Source organism: Lissotriton helveticus, chromosome 9, assembly GCF_964261635.1.
Source record: "Lissotriton helveticus chromosome 9, aLisHel1.1, whole genome shotgun sequence".
NCBI lineage: Eukaryota > Metazoa > Chordata > Amphibia > Caudata > Salamandridae > Lissotriton > Lissotriton helveticus.
The window spans coordinates 471,220,337-471,244,672 of record NC_136070.1 but is presented as its reverse complement, the minus strand read 5'-3'; the positions used below and the strand labels follow the sequence as shown (position 1 = coordinate 471,244,672).

Here is a 24,336-nt window from a genome sequence, read left to right as displayed (position 1 = left end):
TCACGCGCAGATACTAAAATGAGTCTTAAAGCAGTCACACCCAATATGTCACCTCATTGGGAACGCCCATCTCGCCCCTATCGGGTGGTCCTACCCTCCTGATTGCTATGCAAGTAGGAACCCCTGTAACGAAGCGCTCTCGAGGTTACCAATTCTCCCCCCCTCACCAGACACACCCTTATACCCTGTGGAGGTGTGGCTCCGCCCATTGTCATGACTCGCGGCTCGCATTGGAGAGGTGGAAGCTGAAGTTCCCGCCCAGTGGACACACCTCCTTCGGCCTGGATCAGCTGGCCCCACCCCAGCCCTCGCTGCGGGGCTGAGAATTGGTCGCGCGGGCTGTCAGTCTCCCGCCCCTTGTCAGGGTGGTTTGAGTGCTGCTCTAGCCGAGGGAGTCGCGGTCATTGACAGCTCTACGCAGCGAGCACGGTGACCGCAGCGGAGCCCGGGACAGAGGCCGGGGCTCGGCTCGGAACTAGCACAGACACGGCGATGCGGTGGCACAGCGGAGGGGGACACGCTGGGGCAGCGCTCCGCTTGGGGCTCCTCTTGGCAGGCTGGATACAGGTGAGCGTCGGGGATCCCCAGGAGGGAATGGCAATGATAGAGGCACGAAATGCGAGGCGGACAGCCCGCTCCAAGAGGTGTGGGTGACAGATCAGTGATGAGACCAGTGGACGCTGGAGAGTAAGGGAGAGTTCCTAGGAAGGGAAAGTTGGTCACTGGGAGGATTTAGGAATCCTTAGGGAAGGAAACACTCAGAAGTGGTGGATCCGACCAAGGGAGAGACTGCTGGTCTATGCAGGAGAGAGTGACTCCCTACCACAATGGGTCGGACTTGGGTCCCTGGTGTATAACGAGGACGTTCTTGCGGGAAAAAAAGAAAATAGTGAGGTGAAACATTTTTTTGGGGTGTGGGGGCTTACCGGAACCTTGATCACCGAGAGAAAATATTTCTAGTGGATTGGACAAGTTGCTTAGCGCACTCCCCATGCACGTCTGCTTATTATTAAATACACGAGTTGTCTACGATTTAAGTTTGCGAAATGCAGTGGTACTCCCTCACAAGGGCTTTATGCCCTGCTATCCCGTATGGACTTGTGCATGGAGCGGTCTTTTTAGGACGGTCATTAGTTCCAATCGGAGTGTAGGCTAGCATAGTGTTTGAAACCCTCCATCTGCAAACTTCGCAGTGCGCCGAGCCTTCGACACGAGGCGTCCTTGCACGTAGTGTAACATCCAGTTCGATTTTCCAATCCCGGCTATCTATCTCTGCTGTAGAAAATATTTAAGCTCTTTTTAAGTGCACGCTGTGCTGCACTCCGGGGCGCAGTTTCAATCCACGCGTCTCTGCGAGTGATCCTTGCATCTGATCAGAGTTAAGCCCAGATTGGGCTGTCTGTTTAATAATACACTGTTCTGCCTGATTGGAACTGGGAGCAGTTGGTTACACCTCCCCCTTCGTTCCCACCTGCCCGCATTCTGCCTTACACAGCCCCAGCTTTCGTTGCATCTGGCTGCTTTAAAACGATTTACGTGGTGCTACGTTACCTCCATTTGGACACGTTTCTTTGAGTGTGGCTGATGGTAAATTTAAGGAGAATGTAACGTTTCCTCAACGCATGCTCCTACCTGCGTAGGGGAGTGTTTCGTCTATTTAATAATATTATTTTTTTATCATCCAAATCACATAAACCAGTTGAGATGTAAATAGAGGTTTGCAGTTACAGTGCAATGTATTGTGTTTGTTTTTTAAACCTATGTTTAAGATTGTTCCTAAAGACACATAAGCACAGCTTAATACGAAAACCTCACCTGCTAATTTATTCTCTAGCCTAGTGTTTGTATGAAAGCTCATGCCCTACTTCAGGTGTCTGTTAGGTGCTGGGAGTGTTCTCCATAGTAAAGGACCACGCTGGAAAGAGATAAGAGGTACAATGCCATCTAAAATCTCGAGTGGAAAAAGTAGCTGCTGTTAATTGTGTTCGTCACCCCAGTCCTTTACAATAATAGTTCTTTTTTCTTGAATGTGTATCATGAATTAGACGGTTTTTGATGTACATGGAGTGCCTTCTCCACGGGGTACTGTTACTATGATCTGCATTATTTGTCACCTCTTTCATACCCCCCCTCCCCCGCCACTTCCAAAAACGCATCTGTTTGGCATCATGTTTTGTTTGCACAGTTCGTCTAGTAATTTAATTTACGCCCCGTACTACAACATATGCGTGGCATATACACTGTGTTTGAACTTCATTTTACATTATTGGTATTTTTGCTACTCCTCCTTAAGTGAAATGGTCCCACTGTCCTTTTTTGGGTTTGGGATTAGTGTGGGTTCTTCATGTTCATGGTCTCAACTTGTTTAACAGTAAGTGTGTTAGTATTTCTAGGAGTGTTCCAACAGGATATAACTGGACACCTTTTTTTTATATATAGAATTGTCTGAGTTTGGATCTAAATCCCCAGGCTCCACATCAGTGTCAATGACCAGTGTCACTACATTGCTCTTTTTGTGAAGTGATGACAGTTTCTATGTAAAAGCTCAGATTTAAACTCGTTTTATTGTGTGGGTCAGTCAGTTAGGGCTCATGTATGCTGTAAGGTATTAATTTTTTGTTGGCGTTATCTGGTGAGGGCATCACTTGATTGTACTGTCTGTGAGATGGTTGCCCCTGCATGTCTACACGCCACAGCTCCAAAATACCTCTTTTGGTGAGACCTTGACCACACGTTTGTTGGCATGTGATTGCATGGGAAGGGCAGTAGTGCTGTAGTAATTACCCCTCCTCCCCTTGCCTGCACTGCTTTCTTGGTGTAGGCCTTCTTAGACATTGCCCTCGAGTGCATGCAAGCGACTCACAGCCTCCTTTATACTGTAAGATGTACCCCTCCCATGGTTCATGTTCCTTTGCCTCTTTCATCTTCATGTGTAGTGCTAATTCTTGTTTAATTTGTATTTTATGTGCATTAGACCTTCCTGCACTTCCCTGTTTAAAAAAAATGCGCATTCTGCATAGTCTCCCTGCTTCTCTCCATGTATGAGGTACATGCCTGGCCATGCTTCATCCATGCTCCAGTAGCTTATTCATTTTCTGCAGTTTTCCCCTTGATTTAATGATACCTTTCTCACAACGTGGCAGTGTGGTCATTGGGTGTAGTATCCCTCATCATTTTATGTCCGCTATTCCCTGCACCCCAGGAACTTCTATACCGAAGTGGAAGTACAAATATTTGCCTTTATTTGTATGTTGTTATTGCACGGCTAACTACTGATGGAAGCCTGTATGGCTATGTGAGTTTTTTTTATTAACACTTACTTGTATTAAAGCCCCTCACCACCCCCGTGTTTCCAATTTCAACTGAATGTATTTCCAGTCGGTCATATTTAAGTTTATTTGATATGCCTGATGTATATTTTAGGCCAAAGTGCAATAAAAACCCAATTGCTGCATTTTCCCTTGTTTTCCTTCCTTACATTGGCTTCAGTGGCATTTTTAATATATCTGCTTCTGTGCCTCGTTTTTTTAAGTATCCACCCTCCGGTATGTTCTACGCTCAGTGTTAGTAGAAATAGAATCCTTTTTGAGGTTGTAGCCACCCCCCCCTCCCAATGGGCCTTTGGTTTCACGTTAATATGTTTAATAGATTGCTGACTGACTCCCCCACCTCTTTGTATTTCCATGCAGTACTATAGAATGCCCACTTTTGGATGCATGTTCTCCATGCTTTGCTTACCGGTTTCAGGTGGATATTGCTGGTTTTCTGGCTTTAATCCTCAGCCCCCTCCAAAGACTCGGCACTAACATGTCTCCTCTCCTTTTATTTTTAGGTCTCACAGGCGGCAGGTTATTTCGAGCTGCAGCTGGGCTCAGTGCGGAATGTAAACGGGGAATTGTTGAACGGAGAATGTTGTGATGACACACGGCCGGCAGGCTCCCCTAGGCCAGACTGTGGCCGCGATGAGTGTGACACGTACCTGCGGCTATGCCTCAAGGAGTACCAGGCTACCATCTCTGCCACGGGGACTTGCACTTATGGAGCTACATCCACTGCTGTACTTGGGGGCAATTCCATCTATTTTTCCCGCACCCTACACCATGGCAAGAGTGGCGACGATCCAGGCACTTTGGTCATCCCCTTCCAGTTCGCTTGGCCGGTAGGTGACAGGTTGTCCTGGGAGGTTCTGAAAAACCCTTATGTGATATGTCCATGTCCCCTTTAGTGCTGGTCTACCTCCAGTGGAAATCAAACCGTCATTGTGGGGAACACTGAATTGATAATTTACTGAATTATTTATTACTACTTGGATGCCCCGTTTCTTTTTTTGGAACTAGCCTCCATTGGAAAATAAGCATGGGTTTGCCTACCCCAGCTTCCCTTCTTCATGGGTACTAGAATTCCCTTTTACGTTTATTTTGCCTTCTCTGTTGCCATCCCTTTAAGCATATTTTGAAAAGATTGTCATCATTTTGGGAAAGTAAGCAAGTCAATAGTGACCTTTGTGGATCACATTTCTATTGGGTATGGGCGTTAAGGACATTAAAGGGGGGGGGGTAAGGTCATCACTGGAAAATGAAAATTTACTTCTCTGTTGGTAGTGTTCCTGCTTCATGGTAGGCCAACACTTGGTTGATAAACAAAATTATATGTTTGTTGCCTACTTCACCTTTCTACCTCATACGTTACAGCTGACTTTCCTCTGGAGCCCCCCCCCCTTATTTCCAAAAAGTACAAATGTCATATCTTTTCTTTCCGTCTGAAAGAGGGACATGTTTTAATTACTAAGAGAAATATTTCCCTTTCAGCTGCGTGCTTCTCCACTGTGCCCCAGGGCTTGAAGATCAAATGTACTCATGCTTTTGTTTGTGGGTGATATCGTATCTTTTTATCACCCAGTGCCTGTTTGGGGATCAAAACCCTTGCTGTGTTCTCAGAATGCCTTTGGTTCAAGTGTCTCTCGGCTGTCTTTCAGAGGCAACCTAAATGTGGTATTGTTTATGGGAGTGCAGATACATACAGGGAGGCTTGCATTGAGTTCCCTGATATGCAACTCGTACCTACCTCATGGCTTCCTCGATTTAACCATGGTCAACCCTTGTTGGACAACGGAAGCATTGTTTGAGGATTTTGCACAGTCTTGTATACTTTATGCAGCTAATCATTGAACTTGAAAATGAAGAGTGTGGGATAATAAACATGACAGTGCTTCACTTTTCCACTGAAACATACTGTGTGTATGGGACGTTGTGTTTTTATGAAGAAAATATAATTGTAATACTTGTGGTTAATAAAAAGATCAGTGTTGTACCTCTCATTTTATGAATGTTCTTTTTTGTGAATCGTTTGATTTGCTTGATGTTTTCAGATTTCCTCTGAAAAACCAATACAAAAGATAATAAGTTATTAAAACAAAGGCCTGTGAAAATGTTATCGATCATACCTTCCAAATGCATCTCAGTGGGATGAGTGGGTCCCCATTTGGCGAATAATTACTTGCTTGGAATGTTGGCCCAAATAACGAAAAGGTTTATTACTTTGTTGATATTTTTTACTTTAAACTATATGGACTTGAGCCAGTTTCTTCAGTTGCTGTTTTTGACAAGCTCTACTTAAATTCAAAGTGTCTTCCTGATCACTTTAAGGTTGTCAGCCATAACCTTTTTTTGTTGTTTGCAGTCAACTCAGTAATCCATGCTTCCCTTAGTCTGCTTTAAGTGTGTGCCCCTAGTGGGAGGCTGACATTTACTGAAATTTCCACTGAGAGTTGGCATCTCAGTTCAAATAAACCCTAAATCTGTCTCAATTTTTCCAGTAAGGCACGTTGAAATGGAAGATGAAGCCATATTGTGACATGTATTAAGTGCACCCTGTTTGGAGTACATAGTGGCTTCTTTTGTATTGAGAGTGCTTCCTGAGCCGTGTTAGACGTGATTAGTATGTCTGCACTTTGCTAGAAGCAAAGAACCAATCACTTTATTTTCGGGAAAAACATGATTTTTTTGTTGTTGTGTTAATGGTCGTGTATTGAAATACAATTTTGAAAACATTTTTAAATTGAGACAGTGCTCAAGATGTTTAGTTTTGGAGGGATTGATCAATTTACGCTCCATATTTAAAATGGAACATTGTTTTGAGTCCAGTCATGTTTTGGTACTTTTTTGCCTTTTAACCGTTATGTAAAGTGAATGTTGTTTTTGTGGAAAAGTTACATGGCAGGGGATTCTGACCTCTACAGCCCTTGCTCTCACGCCAGGTTCATATAATTAAGGTTGGTTATTTTAAATCCTACATGTAACTCTTTTTTGTAGCATTATTATGATGCAAATGTGTTATGATATACAGCTAGGCTCGTTTTTTGAGCTATCAACTGTTTGTGCGGTGGAAATCAATTACACTATGGTACACATTGTATGGGAGGGAACAGTAGTAGAATGTGCTTTTAGCATGTTTTTTGTACAGGCAAGCTGTTTAGATGTAGGGCACTTTTGGTTAGGACTCCCAAGTTTCAGCATCAAATCGCTCAACCTGTTAAAGTTGTGATGGTGGAGGTTTTAAAATTGAAAATGGGGGATTGGTCACTGTTTTCCAGCTGGCAGGTTGTTAATTCACATGTAACGTGATGCACGTTTTATTGTTTAAGAGATCTGCACATGCTTCCTGTTCAGAGGCGGCAAGCCATACTATGCCTTGGTCTACAGGTTGTCTCTGCACAGTTGGTATTGGCTTGATATATCATCTGGATGTCTGAGGCACAGTTTGTTGTGTTACGTGGTGTTGCATGTAAACGATAGTGACCAGAGTGCTCTAAGAGCTGCCAGATTTTGCAGAGCTGGCAGAGGTTTCAAAGGGGTGGCACAGAGCCATTGTTTGCATTTCATTTAGTGGTCTCTTGCACAGGTTTGCAGCAGGCACACGTTTTGTAGGTTTCTATAGATTATCTGCACAGTGCAGGGCAATTTATGCAGTGGTCCATGCCTGTACAGCAAGCAAAAATGTCGTTCTTGGGTTGGCATTTGAGGGTTATCTGTGCAGCTGACAGAGGTTGCTTTTGTCCTCGTCCCTAGCTTTAATCTCTATAGTTTGTAAAGCTTCATGTAGTGTTTCCTAGGTTAGATCCACATGACTGGCAAATATGAGGTGAGATTTTTGGTTATCAAGTGTCTAGTGCTCCTACATTTTTGGGAATATCGTTTACAAGTTATATCCAAATAGCTGACAGAGGTTTCTTTTATGATGTTTCCTGTAGTTCCTCTGTGTGCTGGTAGAAATTTATAGCAAGCAATCCACCTTTCACGTTTTGATTTCCTCAGTGGGATGTCCTGACGACAACGAGTATGCCCGAACATGGTTTCCATTCTCATTGGTCCATAGGACTCTGTCTGCACCCGCTGATGAGCCCAATGAGGCCGAAACTGGTCTGGAGTGGCTTGTGTTCCTGTTCAGAGAGAATATGCCTGGTAGTACTGGAATGTTCTTATTCGAGTAGGAAAAAGGCTGACTTGCATATGGCTGCTGCCTGTCTGTAGTGGCATGTTAAGGAAAAAACGGTGGACTGGATTTTACCCAGCGTAATTACCAGAGGTCGAGATTAATTGATTCAATACACCCATAATGGTTTTTCTTTGGAATAGATTTGTAGGGCACTACTTGCTCTCTTTATATCTGGCAGAGTTTCTTTTATTCAGATGTAATTTATTCAAGTGGCTGGTCGAGGAGGTTTTTTGGGCTATTCTGAATCTGTCTAGTGGTTATGGGTTTGTTTAAGGGATGTTATTTTTTGAAGGGTACTCCGTATCCATGTAGCTGATTAATGTTTTATGAGAAAGTTGCCTGTGTGCCACTAGTTGAGGGGTGGCTTAGCGGGATGGCTGGTATCTGTGTAGGTACATTATGTCAATAACCTTTGTAAGGGGCAACTAACACCATAGTTGTGGCTTCTTGGGGCCTAAAAAAACAAATCCAGTCAATTGACATACACAGGATACGCAATGTAGTTAGTCAATAAGAAATGGGAATCTTTTTATTGCTTTGTGAACCACGTACATTGCAGTTTTAATTTGCATGGAAATCCAAAGCTGGACAGCTTGCCCCAAATAGAGGCTGCATCTCCTACAGTTTTTTTTCTTTATTTGTGGACAGTTATATTGTGGAGGATAAAACATTATTGATGTTCTGTACAGTTGTTTTTCTGAAGTGGATTTTTAAGATTATGTATGGCCTAATGAACAATGTAAAGTGAAAGATTTTTTTTTAATGTATAACCAGTGTTCAAGTATCGATGGATAATGTAATTTTTTTCGTTTTTTTTAGGTGGCGAAAAATACTGTTGTGGTTTTAGGTTTTGTAGAAGGTAAAATGAAAGTGCCATATTAACACTGAACTTAAAATCGTTTCTAGAAAGTATTCAGGGCATTGCTGCCTTGCATTTATGGGTAAAAGCTAGGCATCAAAGGACATTTGTACAGCTGAAGAGAGTGTATTTGTTTGGGCCGAGTTCACATTACTTGTAATAATGTTTTGCAAGTTGGATTGCCCAGATATTTTTTGGGTGGGGGGAGGGTGATACATAACTGGCAGAGGGGCTTTTGTTGATGGTAATTACTCAGAATGGTGATCAGTTCCGCCCAGTTGTCAACTTGCATACATGCGCACCAGGTCGAGGCTTGCTTGTCGGTATCTGCAGGTGGCAGAAGGTACTTGGGTGCAGTGGTTTGTGTTTTGCAGGCGTTGATGTTAAGTTTTCTTGTGTGATGGTCTGTAAATGCTAGCTAATGGTAAGTAACTTTATAAAGTTGTTAACGTCAGGCCTGTTAATAGAGGTAGGTTTTGCGGATGATCTATATTTGCGGTTGAGACGAGGGTTTAGTAAGGTAGTAAAGCACGCATCTGCAACACTGCAGTTGGCATTTTTAAATGGTATTTAGTCAGGAGGCTGGGCATTATTTTCAATTAATTGTTTATTCAGAATGTGGTACTCGATATATTTTTGAGTAGTCAAAGGCTGGCGGCGTACCTCAGCATTGCTGGCAACGGTCGGTTTTGTGGAACTGGACAGTTTTGGGCGCTCTTGGTAGAGGGTGGTAGCGTCACGCTTGGCTGGTTGGTAGGCTGCAAGTCTGCGCCACACAGTTGGAAGGTGTATTGGTGGAGGTCTGCGCTTAGTGGCAGAGGTTAGGCCAAGAGTGTTCCGGCGCTGCTGTGTATAGGCTGTTGTAGCTGCAATTGGAAGTGAAGTAGTTTAAACGCTCTTGCCTTTCACTCCCGTCTTCTCCCTCTCAGCCTGGGGCGAGCCGACACAGGCGAAGAGGGCGGTTGGATTGCAGAAGGCTCGTTCATTCGGCGGACGCCTCAGACTGCACGCTAGCGCGCGCCTGTGTTTTCGGAGGCGGGGGTGGAGACCGAGCGGCGCGTGCTGGCAGCAGTTGCTGTGGGTGAAGGCGCGCGCCCTCGCAGTCGGAGCGCGTGCTGTCGGCGACGAAGGGCGTGCCTCCTGACATCCAGCCCTGGCGCCAATCAGGAACAATTAGACTCACAGCGGCATACCTGTGGCGACACTTTATGTGAAGAGGTATATTGCTACTGCCTTACGCCTTAACCACCAGCCTATTGTCTGGTCTGCCATTGGGTAAGGGGGGAGTGGAAAAACACACTAGCCAGGGCTCCCTCGTCCCGCTCCCCTCATAAGTACTCCCCAACATTTCGCCCAACACCCATAGACTTAAGAAATGTGTTAACCGCAACCCCCGACTTGATGGGGCGGGGGTCACTTTAGTTGACTGTTGGGACACAAATGTTCAGTTTGATTCTATGATCCGATTGTTACCAGCAACGACGTTACAAAACACGTAAATAACACTTTTTAGCTTTTGTGTTGTTCAGCATGCGTGAGTGCCCTTTCTTCTCATGGTGTACGTAGTCGGAACGCGAAGAGGGAGCTAACAAAATATAATATCCGCCCTTTATGCTATTGACAGCTGTGTTTTATTGTGATTTATGGATAGACTTCAGCCCAAGTTTAAACTCACTAGAAGGTGATTTGAACTGTGAGACATTTGAACAAGTCTCAACCATAACAATCATTGGAGTTATTGAAATGCCATGATGACGAAGATTAACATATTAACATTAAAGAGGAATGCCATGCCAAAATAGGGAAACCGTTTTCATGCTAACATTCGTTTAGTTTAAGACGTAGTAGCTTTAGAGGCGTAGAAATCCAATGCTGGAGGCAAAGGGGTTTATTTAGCCTCTGCCTTGCAAAGTTTACAGTTCTACATTGTGGTATTTTTCCTTATTTCTGATTCTGTTTTTTTTGTGTGTGGAGACACCCGAGGAGTATTTGAATTGGTGCACCAAGTTGTATACCCTGAGGGTACCTGGAGAAAGTTACTAATAGCGGTAGACATAGTGATTTCGTGGTAGTGAATTTACTAAATACCGCTCAATTTTCACTCAGAAACATTTATTTGTTATAAGTGTTACTCTATAGAAAGTGTATTGCCTGCGTGTTATTGTAGAGTGTTGTTCCACACCGATTTACGTTGATAGTGACACTAAATCTGTAAGCAACAAATGTACTAGAGTTTGTCACGTGATTTATAAATATTAAGTGCAGTAAAATTCCTGGTCTTCTCTTCCCAGTATATTTCACTTATAGTATGATTCCAGACTGCTCTCTGTACTGCCTATAACAAGCAGAAATGTGATCCTTACATTTTCACCCTCAATTAAAAAAAGTTTCTACTACCCTCAGAACTATCTAAGGATAGTAATACAAAAAAGCAAATGATTTGACATGTGGAGAATAATCCTTTCACTTCCACTTAAATAACCACAAGTCAAGGCATAGACCACTGGGAATCGTTTGGGGATGGGCATGTGGAAATATTGATTCATTCCCTTTGCATGTCTTAGGTGCATACAGTGGCAATATGCCAGAAATGAAATTGTCAAAAGCTTAGGTTGTGCGCAAACAATAATATTGGGGGTGAGGACTGTAGAACAGAAAATAAAACAACCTGCATTTAGGAGCACCAAGGTTAGGCGGAATTAATGAAATTCAGGAGGAGAACAAGGCTCTCACCATCTACTGCTAAATGATGGTGGTAAAGAATATTGCAAGGCAGTTAATCTCTTCCCAAATGCATTACTTGGAGGGATTCATTGGCTCTAGGCTCTCAACAGGCGCCGTAACCAACAGCTGTACAGTTTGGAGAACGGACCTTCCTGTGAGTATCCTTTGCACTGATAAGCTATTCTGAAAAATACAGGCTCAACCTATCTAGACTAATGGATCGAAATGGTAGTGAAATAAATTATAGAAGGTGTATATGTCTTGGCAAGGCATAAACTTGTAATTTATTTGGAGTGTGCATTTGCAACTCACTATTCTCATGGTTCACTATAGATACTAACCGTAACCTTTAGCTAAGACATGTTACTGATTTCCCTGGTGTGTCAAACGTTTTACTGATAAATGTAGGAATTCTCTTCCACTGTTTCATTGGTATGTGCACTTAGGGAGGTTTTTCCAACTCTAGTAATAAAGGATGTGAATGTGAGCGGGATGCCAAAAGAGTGGTAGTGGAGGAATTTGGCCTTAAATAGAATCTTCTCTCTGTTTTGTCAACTGGAGATTGATAGAATCCAAATTAGTCATTGTTGGAATAAGTGACCAAGAAATATTTTGGTGCTTTCCTTGTATGGGAACCACAGTGCTTGGATGTTTTGCTTTCAGCCATACCATTTTAGAAACATACAGCAATTGAGAGTTGAGCTGCCTTAAAAAAATAATAGAAGATATCCTCCATGATCTCTAGGTTAATGATTTTGGTGAAGGTGCTTAGTTACTTTGTATCTCTTAATTGGTCTAAAGTGTTGGAATCGGTACCTTGAGCTTGAAAGCGACAGGGGTTTGGCAATGGTTTGTTCTGGATGCATTTGTATATTAGTCTGTGCCTGGGTGAAATCCAGCTCGTGCTATAGTTTTAACAAAGTAGGAAATTGTCCATGTAGAGGCACATCTAGAACCTCTGATACCGCATAAGGGCGTTAGCCCTCTTGTGACTGAGTCTGTGGAAGACTGTTCCACTGATTTCATTGTATCACATTGGCAGAGTTGTAAGGCATAGGAACCAATGAGTGCAGCAGTCAACAATGTAGATGAGTTGGTTCACAAATTTGCATCAGTACAGAGGAGCCCAAAAGAATTAGGATTCTCATCTACAAATATAGACCCACTGGGCTCAACAATCCTAGAAGTGCAAAGAGACTTTTTTAGAGACACTGGGAACTCTGTTCTAGAGTGCTGGGAGATGTAGGGCGATAAGACTATACTGTTGATGATCATCTTTTGAGCAGCTTGTTCCCTTAGGGTGATGGCAGGATATTGACATTGATATATTTGACTTGTTTATGCATGGGAGTGCCGATACTTGCTGCTACACATGCACTCTGACTGCCCCTTTTATTTTAAGGGGCAAATCAAATCTATTCCGTTCTCCTCTGCTGCAAAAACAAAGATAATATCCAAGAGAATGGACAAAGAAAGACTATGTCCTAGAGACCCAAGGAAGGAACCCTAAACCCATCAGTTGGAGCCATGTATACATCATTATTTTTTTACTTTTCTAAACCGTAAAACTGAACAGAGTTCAGCAGGGAAGCCTGCAACATGCATTAAGAAAGGTTGGCCAGATGTTTTATTTTGTAAGTTTAATACCAGTATCTTTTAATTGTGGCCATTGGGAGTATATTTCATGTTGGTAGTATCACACAGTTTTGTAGCAAAGAAGGAAGTCAGAGCTTGGGCTATAAGCGGACACATTAATCTATTCTTGCAAGGAAAAGAGTGATTTGCATCTTGACATGATGGGAATTGCACGAATGAGAAAACCGGTCTCCTTGTCCTGGCAGAATTTTTGTGTTGGGAACGTGCCTGACTAGGCAAGCCACATGTATGTGATGCTGCTGCTCAAGGTCTACCAGCCTCTTAATACTCTTGTTGGCTCATATTTTTTGGGAGCTGTGCATGTTTCCATTGGCCTCTGGAAAATGTCCTTACTTCCTTGTGGTTGCTTTTGCATGTGTATGAGAAGCTTGTCTTACAGGCTAACACTACCACAGGTTACTCTGCTGCTACTGCAAGACACGTTCTTTGCAACTCTGCATCAATGCAGCATTCCCCACTAGACGTTGATGTTGAATTTGACGATATTTAGAGAAAATGTATTGTCTGGTAGATACTTCAAACAGCACTGAGCATTCTTGACTAGGACAGCAGCATTTAGTATGGAAATGTTTCAGTGTTGAAAGATGAAGCATAGAAGAAGAACATGATGGTTGATGACTGTGGCGTAATGTAACTTGAGGGGACCCCCTGCAAAGTGCATGGAAGAGGCCCCCCCATGCTCTGGATCCAGTTAGGAGCTCCCAGGCCAGGGACCTGCTGCCCGTGCATAGTGCTGTGTGGGGTTTCCTGGAGATCTGGGAGGCCCCCCTCACTGCGGGGGCTGCAGGGGCTATTGTTATGCCACTGGTTGTTGAGCAGTATCTTATGCTTTTTGAGTTATAGAGGAAGTTTTATTTCGGCTCACACTGTTAATTCCTTCAGCGTCCACTGCAGTATTAACTGCTAGATTGTGGATGCAGTATCGTTATTCAGGTGGCCAATCGGCTTTACAGTCTCACATTTATATTTAATCCTAAACGTATTGAATTATGACTAACTAGAGCCAGTCTGCATAAAATTGACCCGGGCCCTCATTGTACACCAAGGGAACAGCCTGGCACTTTCTGGTCTGATCTGATCCTGTGTTTACTTTCTGTTAAGTCATGCATCACATCCAATCAACAGTGCAGAATTTGCCCCTGCATGTAAAACCTTTCTCCTCTTGGATCACATGATCTTCTCAACTCAAGCAAGCCTTTGCTACTCCTGTAAGTTGTCAGCATGACAACAGAACTCTTGGTTTCCATGTCTTGCTGGCCTTTTTTCAGTATACAGTCAATCCGACACACTATTGTATTTCTTTGTTTGGGCATTACGTGTTAGTGCACATTCACTCAACAATGTGCCTCACTGTATTCTGATGGAAGTACTGTATCAAAACGTTCAGTGGGTCCTTGTCCTGACAGTTCGCCACTTTTGGTTACCCAAGAGCCAATCGTGACCCAGGAATGGTGAGGCTCAGGAAGGGTGTCAGTAAGGGGCATTCCCATGCTGTCGTTTGTTATAAGAACCGAAAGAGGGAATTTATCAAGAGGTCATCAGGGAGCCTGCCTCTATGTTGTAAGGTAAAGAGTTGTGGAGTAATTAATATTGCAAGGTGGCAAAACCGAGTTGGATGAATGGTAGGATTATTGAAGTACTTTTAACTTGTCAGTACATTATTGATTAGTCCACTTCGGTTTCTTGTAGAGCCAATTCTGTAGAAATGGGGGTCTATTAATTTCTACTGGTCTTTCGTAGTTAATATGGAATATATAATGATAAATGGCAAGCCCCACACAATGTCCAGCACATGTTGTTAGTCCCTTTGTACTGTCTTGTTTTTCCTTTTAACCCACTTGTGAAACTGAGACCATGTTTTTATAATGTCTATCGTAGGTTTCCCTTTTCTGGCCTTTGTATGACAAGCGGGAAGAGCACTGCACTGGGGCACTCGATGCTTGTAGCACTGATAACCTTTCCAAATGTGAGTTGAAATCCCATCTAGTAAATAGTATGCTGGTGAAATGGCTGCATTTTTTGCAGGCAAAAAAACTTGCATTCGGTTGCATAAGTTTCTGTTTAGGACTGCTACTGATTTTAACCAACTAGCACGAACAACTGATTTGTTTAATGAACAGTGTGAGGGAAGATAAGTGCGCACAAACTTGCACTCGCGATACTTCGGTATGGGTCAAACATGATGTCCAAGGAAAGAGGGAAAGTGTTTGAGAGCTGCTCCCAGCTGTGTCTTACTCATGTTTACAACCTACCATGGCCTTCTACAATCTATGTTTTGCCCCACTTCTAATTACGAGCTTCTATGCCTCTTGACTCTCCCTTTTCACCTTTCCTTAAGAAATGTATACCTTAAACAACTTTGTTCAGGTCACTTGCATTCCTATAAAAGACTTTGCCATGTACCCTTATAGGTGCAATTGAATGTGTGCTTTTTTGGCATCCATTGCTATTATAAGGTACACAGTTGCTGGTTTGGTTTGGGTGTATTGTGAGATGCTGTTAGGTATAGGCTATTGTCCTAGAGGCATATTGTTTGTCTGTTAGTTTTAAGTCATGGTCTCTGTCGCCACATTCTCTGGCACTGTTGGGTCGAATTTTCTATTGCCTATTCTTGTCTGGTGCATTGATCATATATTTTTTTTAATTTCAAAGTATTTTATTGAGTTTTACAGACCGGTTCATTCACTTTACCGTTACAGGGTACTAGCCCAGCTTGGCTGGTGTTGTCATGATTACAGGTAGATGATATACATGTTAGACTGTACCCCTTTCTAATGTCTTGCTAGGAGATTAAGATAAACAGATATTCTACTTTTCTCCTGTTCTTGGCCTTGAAACTCTGAATGTTGTGCTGATTCATTGCAAACATTCCGACTGTGTTTTTTCTTCTTACAGTAGACAGGTATATGGCCTCGCCTGTTAATAGGATTGTATAGAGCCTAAATCTGCATGTATTACTCCCGCTTTGCCAGTTGGGTTCAGTTAACTCTCTCGCCTCACATTACTGAATTGGTTGGAAAAACGTATTCAATCCTGGAGAAAACACGTTCCCCAATACTTAAAGCCTAGTTCTAAAAATGTTAACTACATCACTATGCACTCATAGATGAGGTAGGGATTTCTGATTCTACTTGTGAAGAGGTAGTAGTTGCAGCTCTGAAACTTGTAAACATAACCGATAAGTTAAATTGCACTTATTCAACAGAAATCTTAGTGTTGGTTAACAATATGCCTGTAGAACTGATGAGAACAAAATACAACTGGTACCCGCTCTGCTGCTGTGCATCTATTTTGCGGTAGAATAGTGGTGTATTAAGAATACAGCGATGTCTTAATGGCTTAAAACCTGAAAGGGTTTTATATCAGTTTCTGCATGCTCAGCGCAATATACTGTAGTGTTGCAAATTGTCTAGTTACAGCACTTCTATCTGGCAACAACCACCTTTATTGGTTGGGGTTCTCATTTTGAACATCTTGCACGTCGCATTAAAAGTGCTCGAGGCAGGAAAAGCAAGGAGGAGGCAGTTGAACACGGGCCAAGACCCTGTCTCATGTTTTGCTTTTGGCTCTTAGCTCCCCCCCTCCTCCCCAGTGTAGTTATGTATGAGAGGATATTTTTGCTATTCTCATTCACGATTACGTTACATATTAGTAATGAAAATAGTTTTAAACATTAGTCCCTAGATGTAGGCGACCGACTGTGGGTGTTGGGAAATTGCAGTTGATTTTGAGGAGCTCTATTATTAAACTACAGTGTGTAGGCAGCTGTGTTGTTTTTGTACTGGCACAATATTGACGCAGTTTGGGGTCTTTATCCGACAACTCCGTGAACGAGAAATTGCATAGTGGAGCATTACAGATGGAAATATAAGAAATGTACTTGCGGAATTAACGGAATTATTTTATAACTCTGCTTTCTGCACTCCTCGCTCAACTGGTATACATTTAATGAGTGGTATGCTCTATACGTGCAAGGAGACTCCACACGAGTCTAAAAGTAGGTTACTACGTCGATATGCTTTCCAACACGATTTCAAAGCGCTCCCTTGAAGTCCCTTTATAAAGAGTTTAAAATACGAAGGAACTCGGATTTCAGCTTCACATTACAGGTTTGCTTATGTGACTACTACAAGTTTCTAAAGATAATTATTCAAAGCAGTCTTTAGGGCACACAAAAGGACTGATAGGTTAAGAATATTCTGAAAAGACAACAGGTGGCACGCCCGTAATCTCCCAGCCATGCAGGCTATCATTTTACCACAAACTCTAGGATAAGTTACACCGTACAGGCTCAAGTGTGTTGCATGCAGAGTCACTACAGAGAATTTTACAAGACAGTTGACCTTGCATACAGACGTTTTTAAGGCAGCAGAGGCCGAACATATTCAATAATAAAAATGGGCTCATTGCGTTTATAGGAAACACATTTCAGCTAAAAGAAGATTACATTTATTTGATTCACTTTTTTGGGCCACTTATACAATATTTGTCAGTTAGCGTGGTGTAAATATAGGGATTATTTATTAATGTATTTAGCTGTAACCTTTTGTCACAGTGCACTCTGGTTTCCCCAATCCCACCATTCTTTTTGTATGACCCATGACTTTTTTCATCCATCTGTGCGGTCATTTGGTGTTTTTTGTTTATTTTCATTATTTTTTGGCCTGCTTCTTTCTCCAGTTCTCTGACTGCCATACTTCTACACCCCCCCTTCCATCCACTCCCAGTTTCTTTCTGGACTGTTTCTCTGCTTCCCAATTTCTTCCTTACCACCCACTTGTCTCCAGCTTCCCTGTCTGCAGTTCATGGCTGCACACTGATTATTTGACTCTGCATTGGCTCACCCCATTCCTTTGATCCTCCAACTCACTTTTTTTTTTTTGGGTGGTGGGAGGACTGGCGGGGGGCTTCCCCCCTTTTTACTGACCTTTGACTTATACCTCCCTTTTTTTCTCGCTGTACCAGGGCCATATGGTGGACTCTTTATTTCCCACATCACCTGAATTCCGAGTCCAACTCTCTTATCCATTGCCTCCCTAACACATTCCTACCCTCACTTGTGTCTGCTGTGAGACATGTGGCTTACCAAATACATAGAGCGATGTGGAGCCCTCCCATTGTTTAGCATTTGTTGGCTTTCCTGTCTCCATCATTTACCTGCTTCTTATTTGTGTCCTAGCTTGTCAATTCTGTGCTTATCCCTTCCATGGAATACTATCTCCTTACCGTTGCTTTGATTATCTGGCATCTTTGTTTTCATTTCTTGCTTTTCAAGCAAAGTTTTTTCTTTTCTAAGCAGTCCACGAGAGTGCATATGTTTTTAAAGCTATCTCCCTTGTGTACATCTCTCTTGCTGCACTCAGTGTTCTCTCTGACGCCTGAATGCTTCTCCCTTCCTCCTCCTTGTTGTGCTCACCCATATGATTCTCCAGGTTGCCTCTCTGTATTCTCTGCATTGCTTCCATCCATCTTCCCTTCCTGTCCCTTCATTCCTAACCTGTGTTGCTTGGCATCCTTCCTTCCATCTATGTGGTGCTTGGCCTCCCCCCGCCAACCCCTCTCCTTGCCCAGTGTTGCTTTAGCTCTCCTCCTCATTTGCCTCCACCTCTTCCACTGCTTAAAAAATAAAAAGTGCATTTTATTTTTAGCTATTGATCCAACTTGAATAAGTAACTAAAAAAAAAAGTGTACGCGCTCACAAAATGATGCAGCGCTCTCGATGAAGGCTTTTTATTTTTTTTTAAAATATTAGCCACGCTGCACGGCATCGGGATGCCATGCAGCATGGCTAAAGGGCATTTGAGATGTCATTAAGGGAAAAAGGCGAGACCAATGCTGGCTCCGAGGCAGTCGGCTGGGGTGGTATATGGTGCTGCACCGAAGTGCAGGGTAAATCCGACCATGGCTATAAGGAAGACACTTGGATTTCAAACAGATTTACACATTTCATAAATATATTTTGCTTTATTAAAATTTTTACTTTGCAACATTAAAGTAAATCACTTATGACTTCTAAAGCAATTTATTGTAAAGTGGGGAGGCGGGTTGGTTTGGGTGTGTGTGTGTTTGTTTGTTTACCCGTAACCCGCTTTAACCATTTGTTGAAGGGAAAATGAAAGGATTTATTAACAAATATCCTTTCTGTGAATTCAAAGCCCTTTGGTTTTTTTTTTAAAAAGGAGTTGACATTACAGTCAGCCCCGTTCCAGTGTATGTAAGAGTGGCAGACCCAACTGAAAATTGCTGAAAAAAGGCCTGTTTTGATTTCCACTAAATCACTTTCTGTGGATGTTTGCCTGTTCTGTTTACTGTCCGAAGTCTAGCTTGTTTAGGATTTTTTTTTGCATGCATCGTTTTGTGTACAGGGTCCCTATAGAGTTGATCAGTGATGTAGATCTTAGGGTGCTAGATGTTAGAAATAAATAGATTCAACGTTTCCCTATAGCTTGTGGGTATATTCAGTGAGAGGGCAGGTGCCTCAAGCCATCATTTTGGCTTGATTTCTCACTATGTTGGTTCACCTCAAACTCTTTGAAAACTGAAACATGACTTGCATACCTAGACTCCAGCTCCAAGGAATCAACTTAGGGCTTCATGATGTCACCTGGGCAGAGCTTTGGTAGTTTGAGATCTGATTCTGTGGACTGAACAGGATTTCAGGGGAGAGTAAAGTGTGGTAAATGAAGATGCAGGGGGGACAGTAGTATAGCTGAAACAGGATGAGGTTTATTCTCTAGATAGGAGTCTCAGGTTACTGGTAAAAATGGTTGTAAGGAAGCAGGAAGGTATCAGGGAAGCGCCACCGGAAGCATCATCCTTGCTGCTTAGCCCATGAAGATGTCACATAAAAAGCACCGCAAATATTACCCTGAGGGAGCTGCAGCTTAATTTGGGCTGCAGGTTGTGGCCATCCTGGAATGAAAAGTACAGGGTTTGAGCTCTGTTGGCCAGGGCAGATGGTCTTTAGCACAGTTTCTCTGGTCCCCTGCATTAGCCACCCCAGACAGTCTTCTCTACTCACCCTCCCTTTTCAAATGCTGGAGGCCATTACTCTGAGAACGCCTAAACACACTGACCATTAGCTACGAAAGAGAGGCCTCCGGAATTATGTGGTTGAATTGTATGGACCAGAGTTGACACAAAAAGAAATCATCTAGTTCTATTGAAAACATCAGCAAAAAGGGGTTACTGTAGAGGGTAAAATGACTGCAGTAGAAAATAAGGTGGAGGTCCAGGAGACAAGTTAATATCTGATTTAAAAATCTGAAACGCTGTAAGGCCATGTGACAATTGTGGAGACAACTTTGGGAGTTCCCGGAAAGGTTCTGTGATTCCAACAATTTGCTGCAAGAAACCTCCAGTTTGCAGCAAGGGTGGATGGCTGGAAAGACCAAAGGAGTTTGTGCATGCTATGCTGTTTTTGGCATAGGCAGATCACCTAAGCTTGTGTTAAGGGCAGTCGCCCAAAAGAGATTAAAGTGAAAGGGTGCAGAACTCTGCCATACTATGATATGGGTGTGGACATGTTAGTAAGGAGTTAAAAGCAGCTGCTAATAAAGTAGATGATGGCACTGAAAGCATTGGATGTTAAAAGACAAAGGGAATATTTAGTTTCTCGGATGGGTAAATCTTTCTTGAGCAGAATAAAAGGAGAAACTTGAAGAAACTTGAAGAAAAAATTGAATAAGGATGTCTTGTGGTTAATTGTTTTTGTCATTGATGTTATTTGACGTTCTTGGAAAAAAAGAGTGGTCACTGTGTTTAGCATTATGACTGTCATAGGAGATTGGTAATATTTATTGACCTCCATCCAGTCCTTCCATCAAGTAGTGCAAGTAGTGCAAAATATATTTGTTCTTTTGTAGAAGCGCTGTAGTCATTGAGATGTGCTCAGTTGAAGTTGTTGTTGTGGACGTACCAATTATTGTAATGCATATAAGTAAATTGTACGTGCAAAACAAGGTCAAATGAAAGAAATGTGTTTAAATGACCTAGTAATATTGGCTTTCTTCTGGATCAGCAAACTCCCTAGTAACCCCAGTAGGTTAAAGAAGAATAATGGTAGAACAGTACTGTAGGCCCACCTTCGGTACAGTTATATATGCCGGCGTGCCTATGGAGGCTATATGACTGCAGTAGATATGCTTATAGCTGACCACAGGATAAGTCTTGGAATTGGAGATCTTGATCAAGCTTACTGTGTATCTTCTCTAGTAAGAAGGATGATGACAGCAACAACAAGTGGCTGATTTTGGATGTGTGACTGAGCTGCTTCGACGTGCATTAGTGTGGAATTTCCAGACTTTTGAGTGGAGAGCTGGTCTACAAATAGAGAGAAGTCTTTGATGCAAGCTATGCTAGCAGGATAGTTGTGCAAAGCCACTGCCTGCAAAGTCCGTCATTTGAAGGAGGAACCCTCTTAGACGAGAGCCTCTGCTCAAGATGGGGAAGATCCAGTACTGAGGTGACCCAAGGACTGAAAGGCAAGCCACTAAAATTCATTGAATTGCCAGCAGGTAAATTCCTATTATTCTCTTGATCACATATCCAACTATAATAAGGTGTGCTGAGGATTTAGGGCTTGAGGATTTCTAACCCTGGACCTAGCAACCCCTGGTATAAACAATTACGTGATGCCCACTTATGATGAGCTTCCCTGTGGCTGAGTACAAGGTCCTGGTAGGTGGGTGGGTGGACTGTTTTTTTTTTTTTTTTAAAGAACATTGGCTTTGTTGCATATACTTTGTCCCACCACCATTGCAACACACCATTCATTTCTCTGATGGGGATTTGAAGAATAGCTTAATATTTTGGTGAGCTCCCAAGGGACCCTCGGCTATCCCTCCAATCACGGGCGGGGCTGGCTGCGGCAGCGCAAGGGTTGAGTGACAGTTCCTGGCTCACACTGACAGCAGCGCTTGCTAAGCGCCGCTGCAAAAGTGCGAATGCTCGAATTTGGGCTGGTAATTTTATGACCAGCCCGAACATGCGCACTTACAGCCAATCAGCCACCTAATGCCATCTGTACAGAGCGAGGGGGTACCCGCAAATGTGCGCATGCTCGATTTTGGGCTGGTCATTTGTATGACCAGCCCGAATGTTGCCACTTACAGCCAGTCGGCCACCTAATGCCATCTGTACAGACCGAGGGGGTACCCAAGGCCGTGAGTTGGCAGCAGCATCCCCATGTCTCCTAATGGCTTAATGGGCGAGCCCTCTCCGTGCCTAGCCAATCCTGGTGCTGCTAATGCAGCGCCAGGATTGGCTGAGACATCGCGCAGCCAGAGCCTGAGGCCAGGGCAGAGCAGGAAATACATATAAGCATTGGGTGCGGCGGGCCGCGGCACTGCCGCAGGCGCACTGTGATTGGCGATTCCCATTATCATAATGGAAATGGCCAATCACAGTTTTATGACGAGCAGCGCATTGCTGCACTCACCCGTCCCCGCGGCCCTCACGTAGGCCCAGTGCCACACGAGACACGACACACCACCTGACACGTCTGACTGAACTCGTGCCACCAGTGTGTCCAGTGACGACGATCATTTCTCATTTAACGACATCGAAGTTCAGGCAAGTTTAGTACTTGGATTGGAGACCGTCTTGGAATTCCAGTGTAGTCCTTTCATAATTTTTTTTGCTTTAGGTGAACTGAGTTGCATGTCTAGTTTGCTTTGCCCAGTAGTATATTCAAATAAAAAAATTAAGGTTCAAAATGTTCAAAATGTTAATGTACTTAATGTTTATAACCATACCACTCTAAAAACACCTGGTCTCATCTGATCTCTATTAATTCATGGCATTTTTTCACTCTAAAAGAGTTTAAAGTAACTGCGTGGCCAGCGTGGCAAAGATGGCGGCAGCACTGGATAAGGAGCTCCGCAGCCGGCCTGTGAATGATCCTTCATTTCTGCTGTCCATCCTTCTGTCTCCGGCACAGATAACACCTGGGGGCTGCACCTAGATGCTGTATTGTAGCAGATGAGCTCCTGTGCAACTTGTTTTCTCTGGAGTGTATCTGAGACCTACAGCACCCTCTACCTGAACACGCTATTGTCCGCTGGCCCCAGATCTTAGGACCTGGACTGGGATGTGTGGTATAGGCTGTGCTCCCTCCTCCCTTCTCTGCTGGATTGCTGGGACTTGGACGCCCATGCAGTGGTGTGCTACGTTAGGGCCTTCATGTGGGCGTGTTGCCGATGACAACTGTGTATGGGGCTTGGAGGCCTGGGCAGTTTCCAGACCTGCTGCTGTGCACAGTGAGCAGTCATGGTGCCCCTTTTTGGATTGCTGGAGAGTAGTTCTCCGGAGGCCCTTGAGGTGGGGGCCACTTCCGAGTATGGGAAAAGATAGAACAAATTAATGGGCACAACAGACCAACGTGGCTCAATATACAGTGAAGGGTGGGCCAGCTAAGGATTACCTGGCCCTGGGGGTCCCTCTCAAGGAGCAGGAATGCTACTGGAGCACAGATACTTTCAGTTTTAGCTGCATCGAGTGCTGCAAGTGATGGATCTCACCCGGTGGTAGGTTGGGGGTCGCTTGAAGGCTGGGATTTGTATATTCATGGTGCCTTCCTCTCATTTGACGATGCAAGTGAGTGTTATCAGCTGCCATCTGGTCAGTTCCTTCAATATCCATACGTTTCCCATCCTACCCGCAAGCTGTGGGTGACTTTCCCAGGTGAGCTGGAAGAATTACATACATTGCAGTAGTTGCTTGACTCGGGCTCCACTAAGGGATTCATTTTGCACATATATAAAGCTCTGAAGGATGACTGCACGGTCAACGTTACAAAGATCAGGGACCGATAGTTTGCAGACCTGCTGCTCCCTCTCACTGAGGGGGAGTGGTGGCGAGCATTTGCACAGGTCCGTGAAGTTGCCAGCAACGCTCGCTTCAGACTCTCACAGTTCTATTATCTACACCCCACCTACCTGACATCTCACCGACTGTCCCCCTTCAACATGGCACACATGTCAGTGTGCTTTACGTGTGGCCAGGAACCAGTGACGTTCCTTCAAATGACTTGGACCTCCGTGAGACTGCATGATTATTGGACTGAAATACTGAAGAGGTTGCTTGACATTACGAGGATCCATATCGAGCCCTCTATTAAACACTGTCTTTTTGGTGTGCTGCAGCACGGTTTACTGCACCATCTGCACTTTCATGTGTATTTAATCTATCACTACATCAAACCAGATGCATGATAGCTGTCTGAAGAGGCCCTTCCTGCTTTCTCAAATTTGCTTGAAAATGCACCATTTTTCCTCTCTTTTTCAAAATTCTTGAACCCCCCTCCCCCCTAGGTTGTTTGGGCTCGCTCGCTCCCTACGGTGCTGTATGCCAGTCGTTTACGCCTCACCACTTTCAAATGTCACCAGCCGCCCCTGGTGCAGGTTTTTTTTAATGTAGCGTTTAACGCGAGGATTGGGATGTAGAATGTGAGGTATGACTCATTTCTGCTCAGGTGCCTAACATTGGGTATCCTTTGAAAGGAGGGGTAGACACAGGGCCGGCGCTAGGCATGGGCAGCGTGGGCGGCTGCACAGGGCCTCGCGCTCAGCCCACCAGCATGGGGCCAAGCACTACTGATGTGT

General features: G+C 43.7%; 1 protein-coding gene across 2 annotated transcripts in view; it reads left to right on the top strand.

Annotated features, from left to right (window-relative positions):
• The first annotated feature begins 367 nt into the window (after positions 1 to 367).
• The window catches only part of JAG2 (jagged canonical Notch ligand 2), a 319,544-nt gene continuing 295,575 nt past the window's right edge, over positions 368 to 24,336 (top strand). The window contains exons 1-2 of one of the 2 annotated variants that reach the window (XM_078660292.1): positions 368 to 567; positions 3,833 to 4,159. In XM_078660292.1, the coding sequence (XP_078516418.1) occupies positions 493 to 567; positions 3,833 to 4,159 (402 nt within the window). In that variant the 5' untranslated portion in view covers positions 368 to 492. The remainder of the gene's footprint in view (positions 568 to 3,832; positions 4,160 to 24,336) is intronic. The other variant, XM_078660293.1, reaches the window with a different exon arrangement.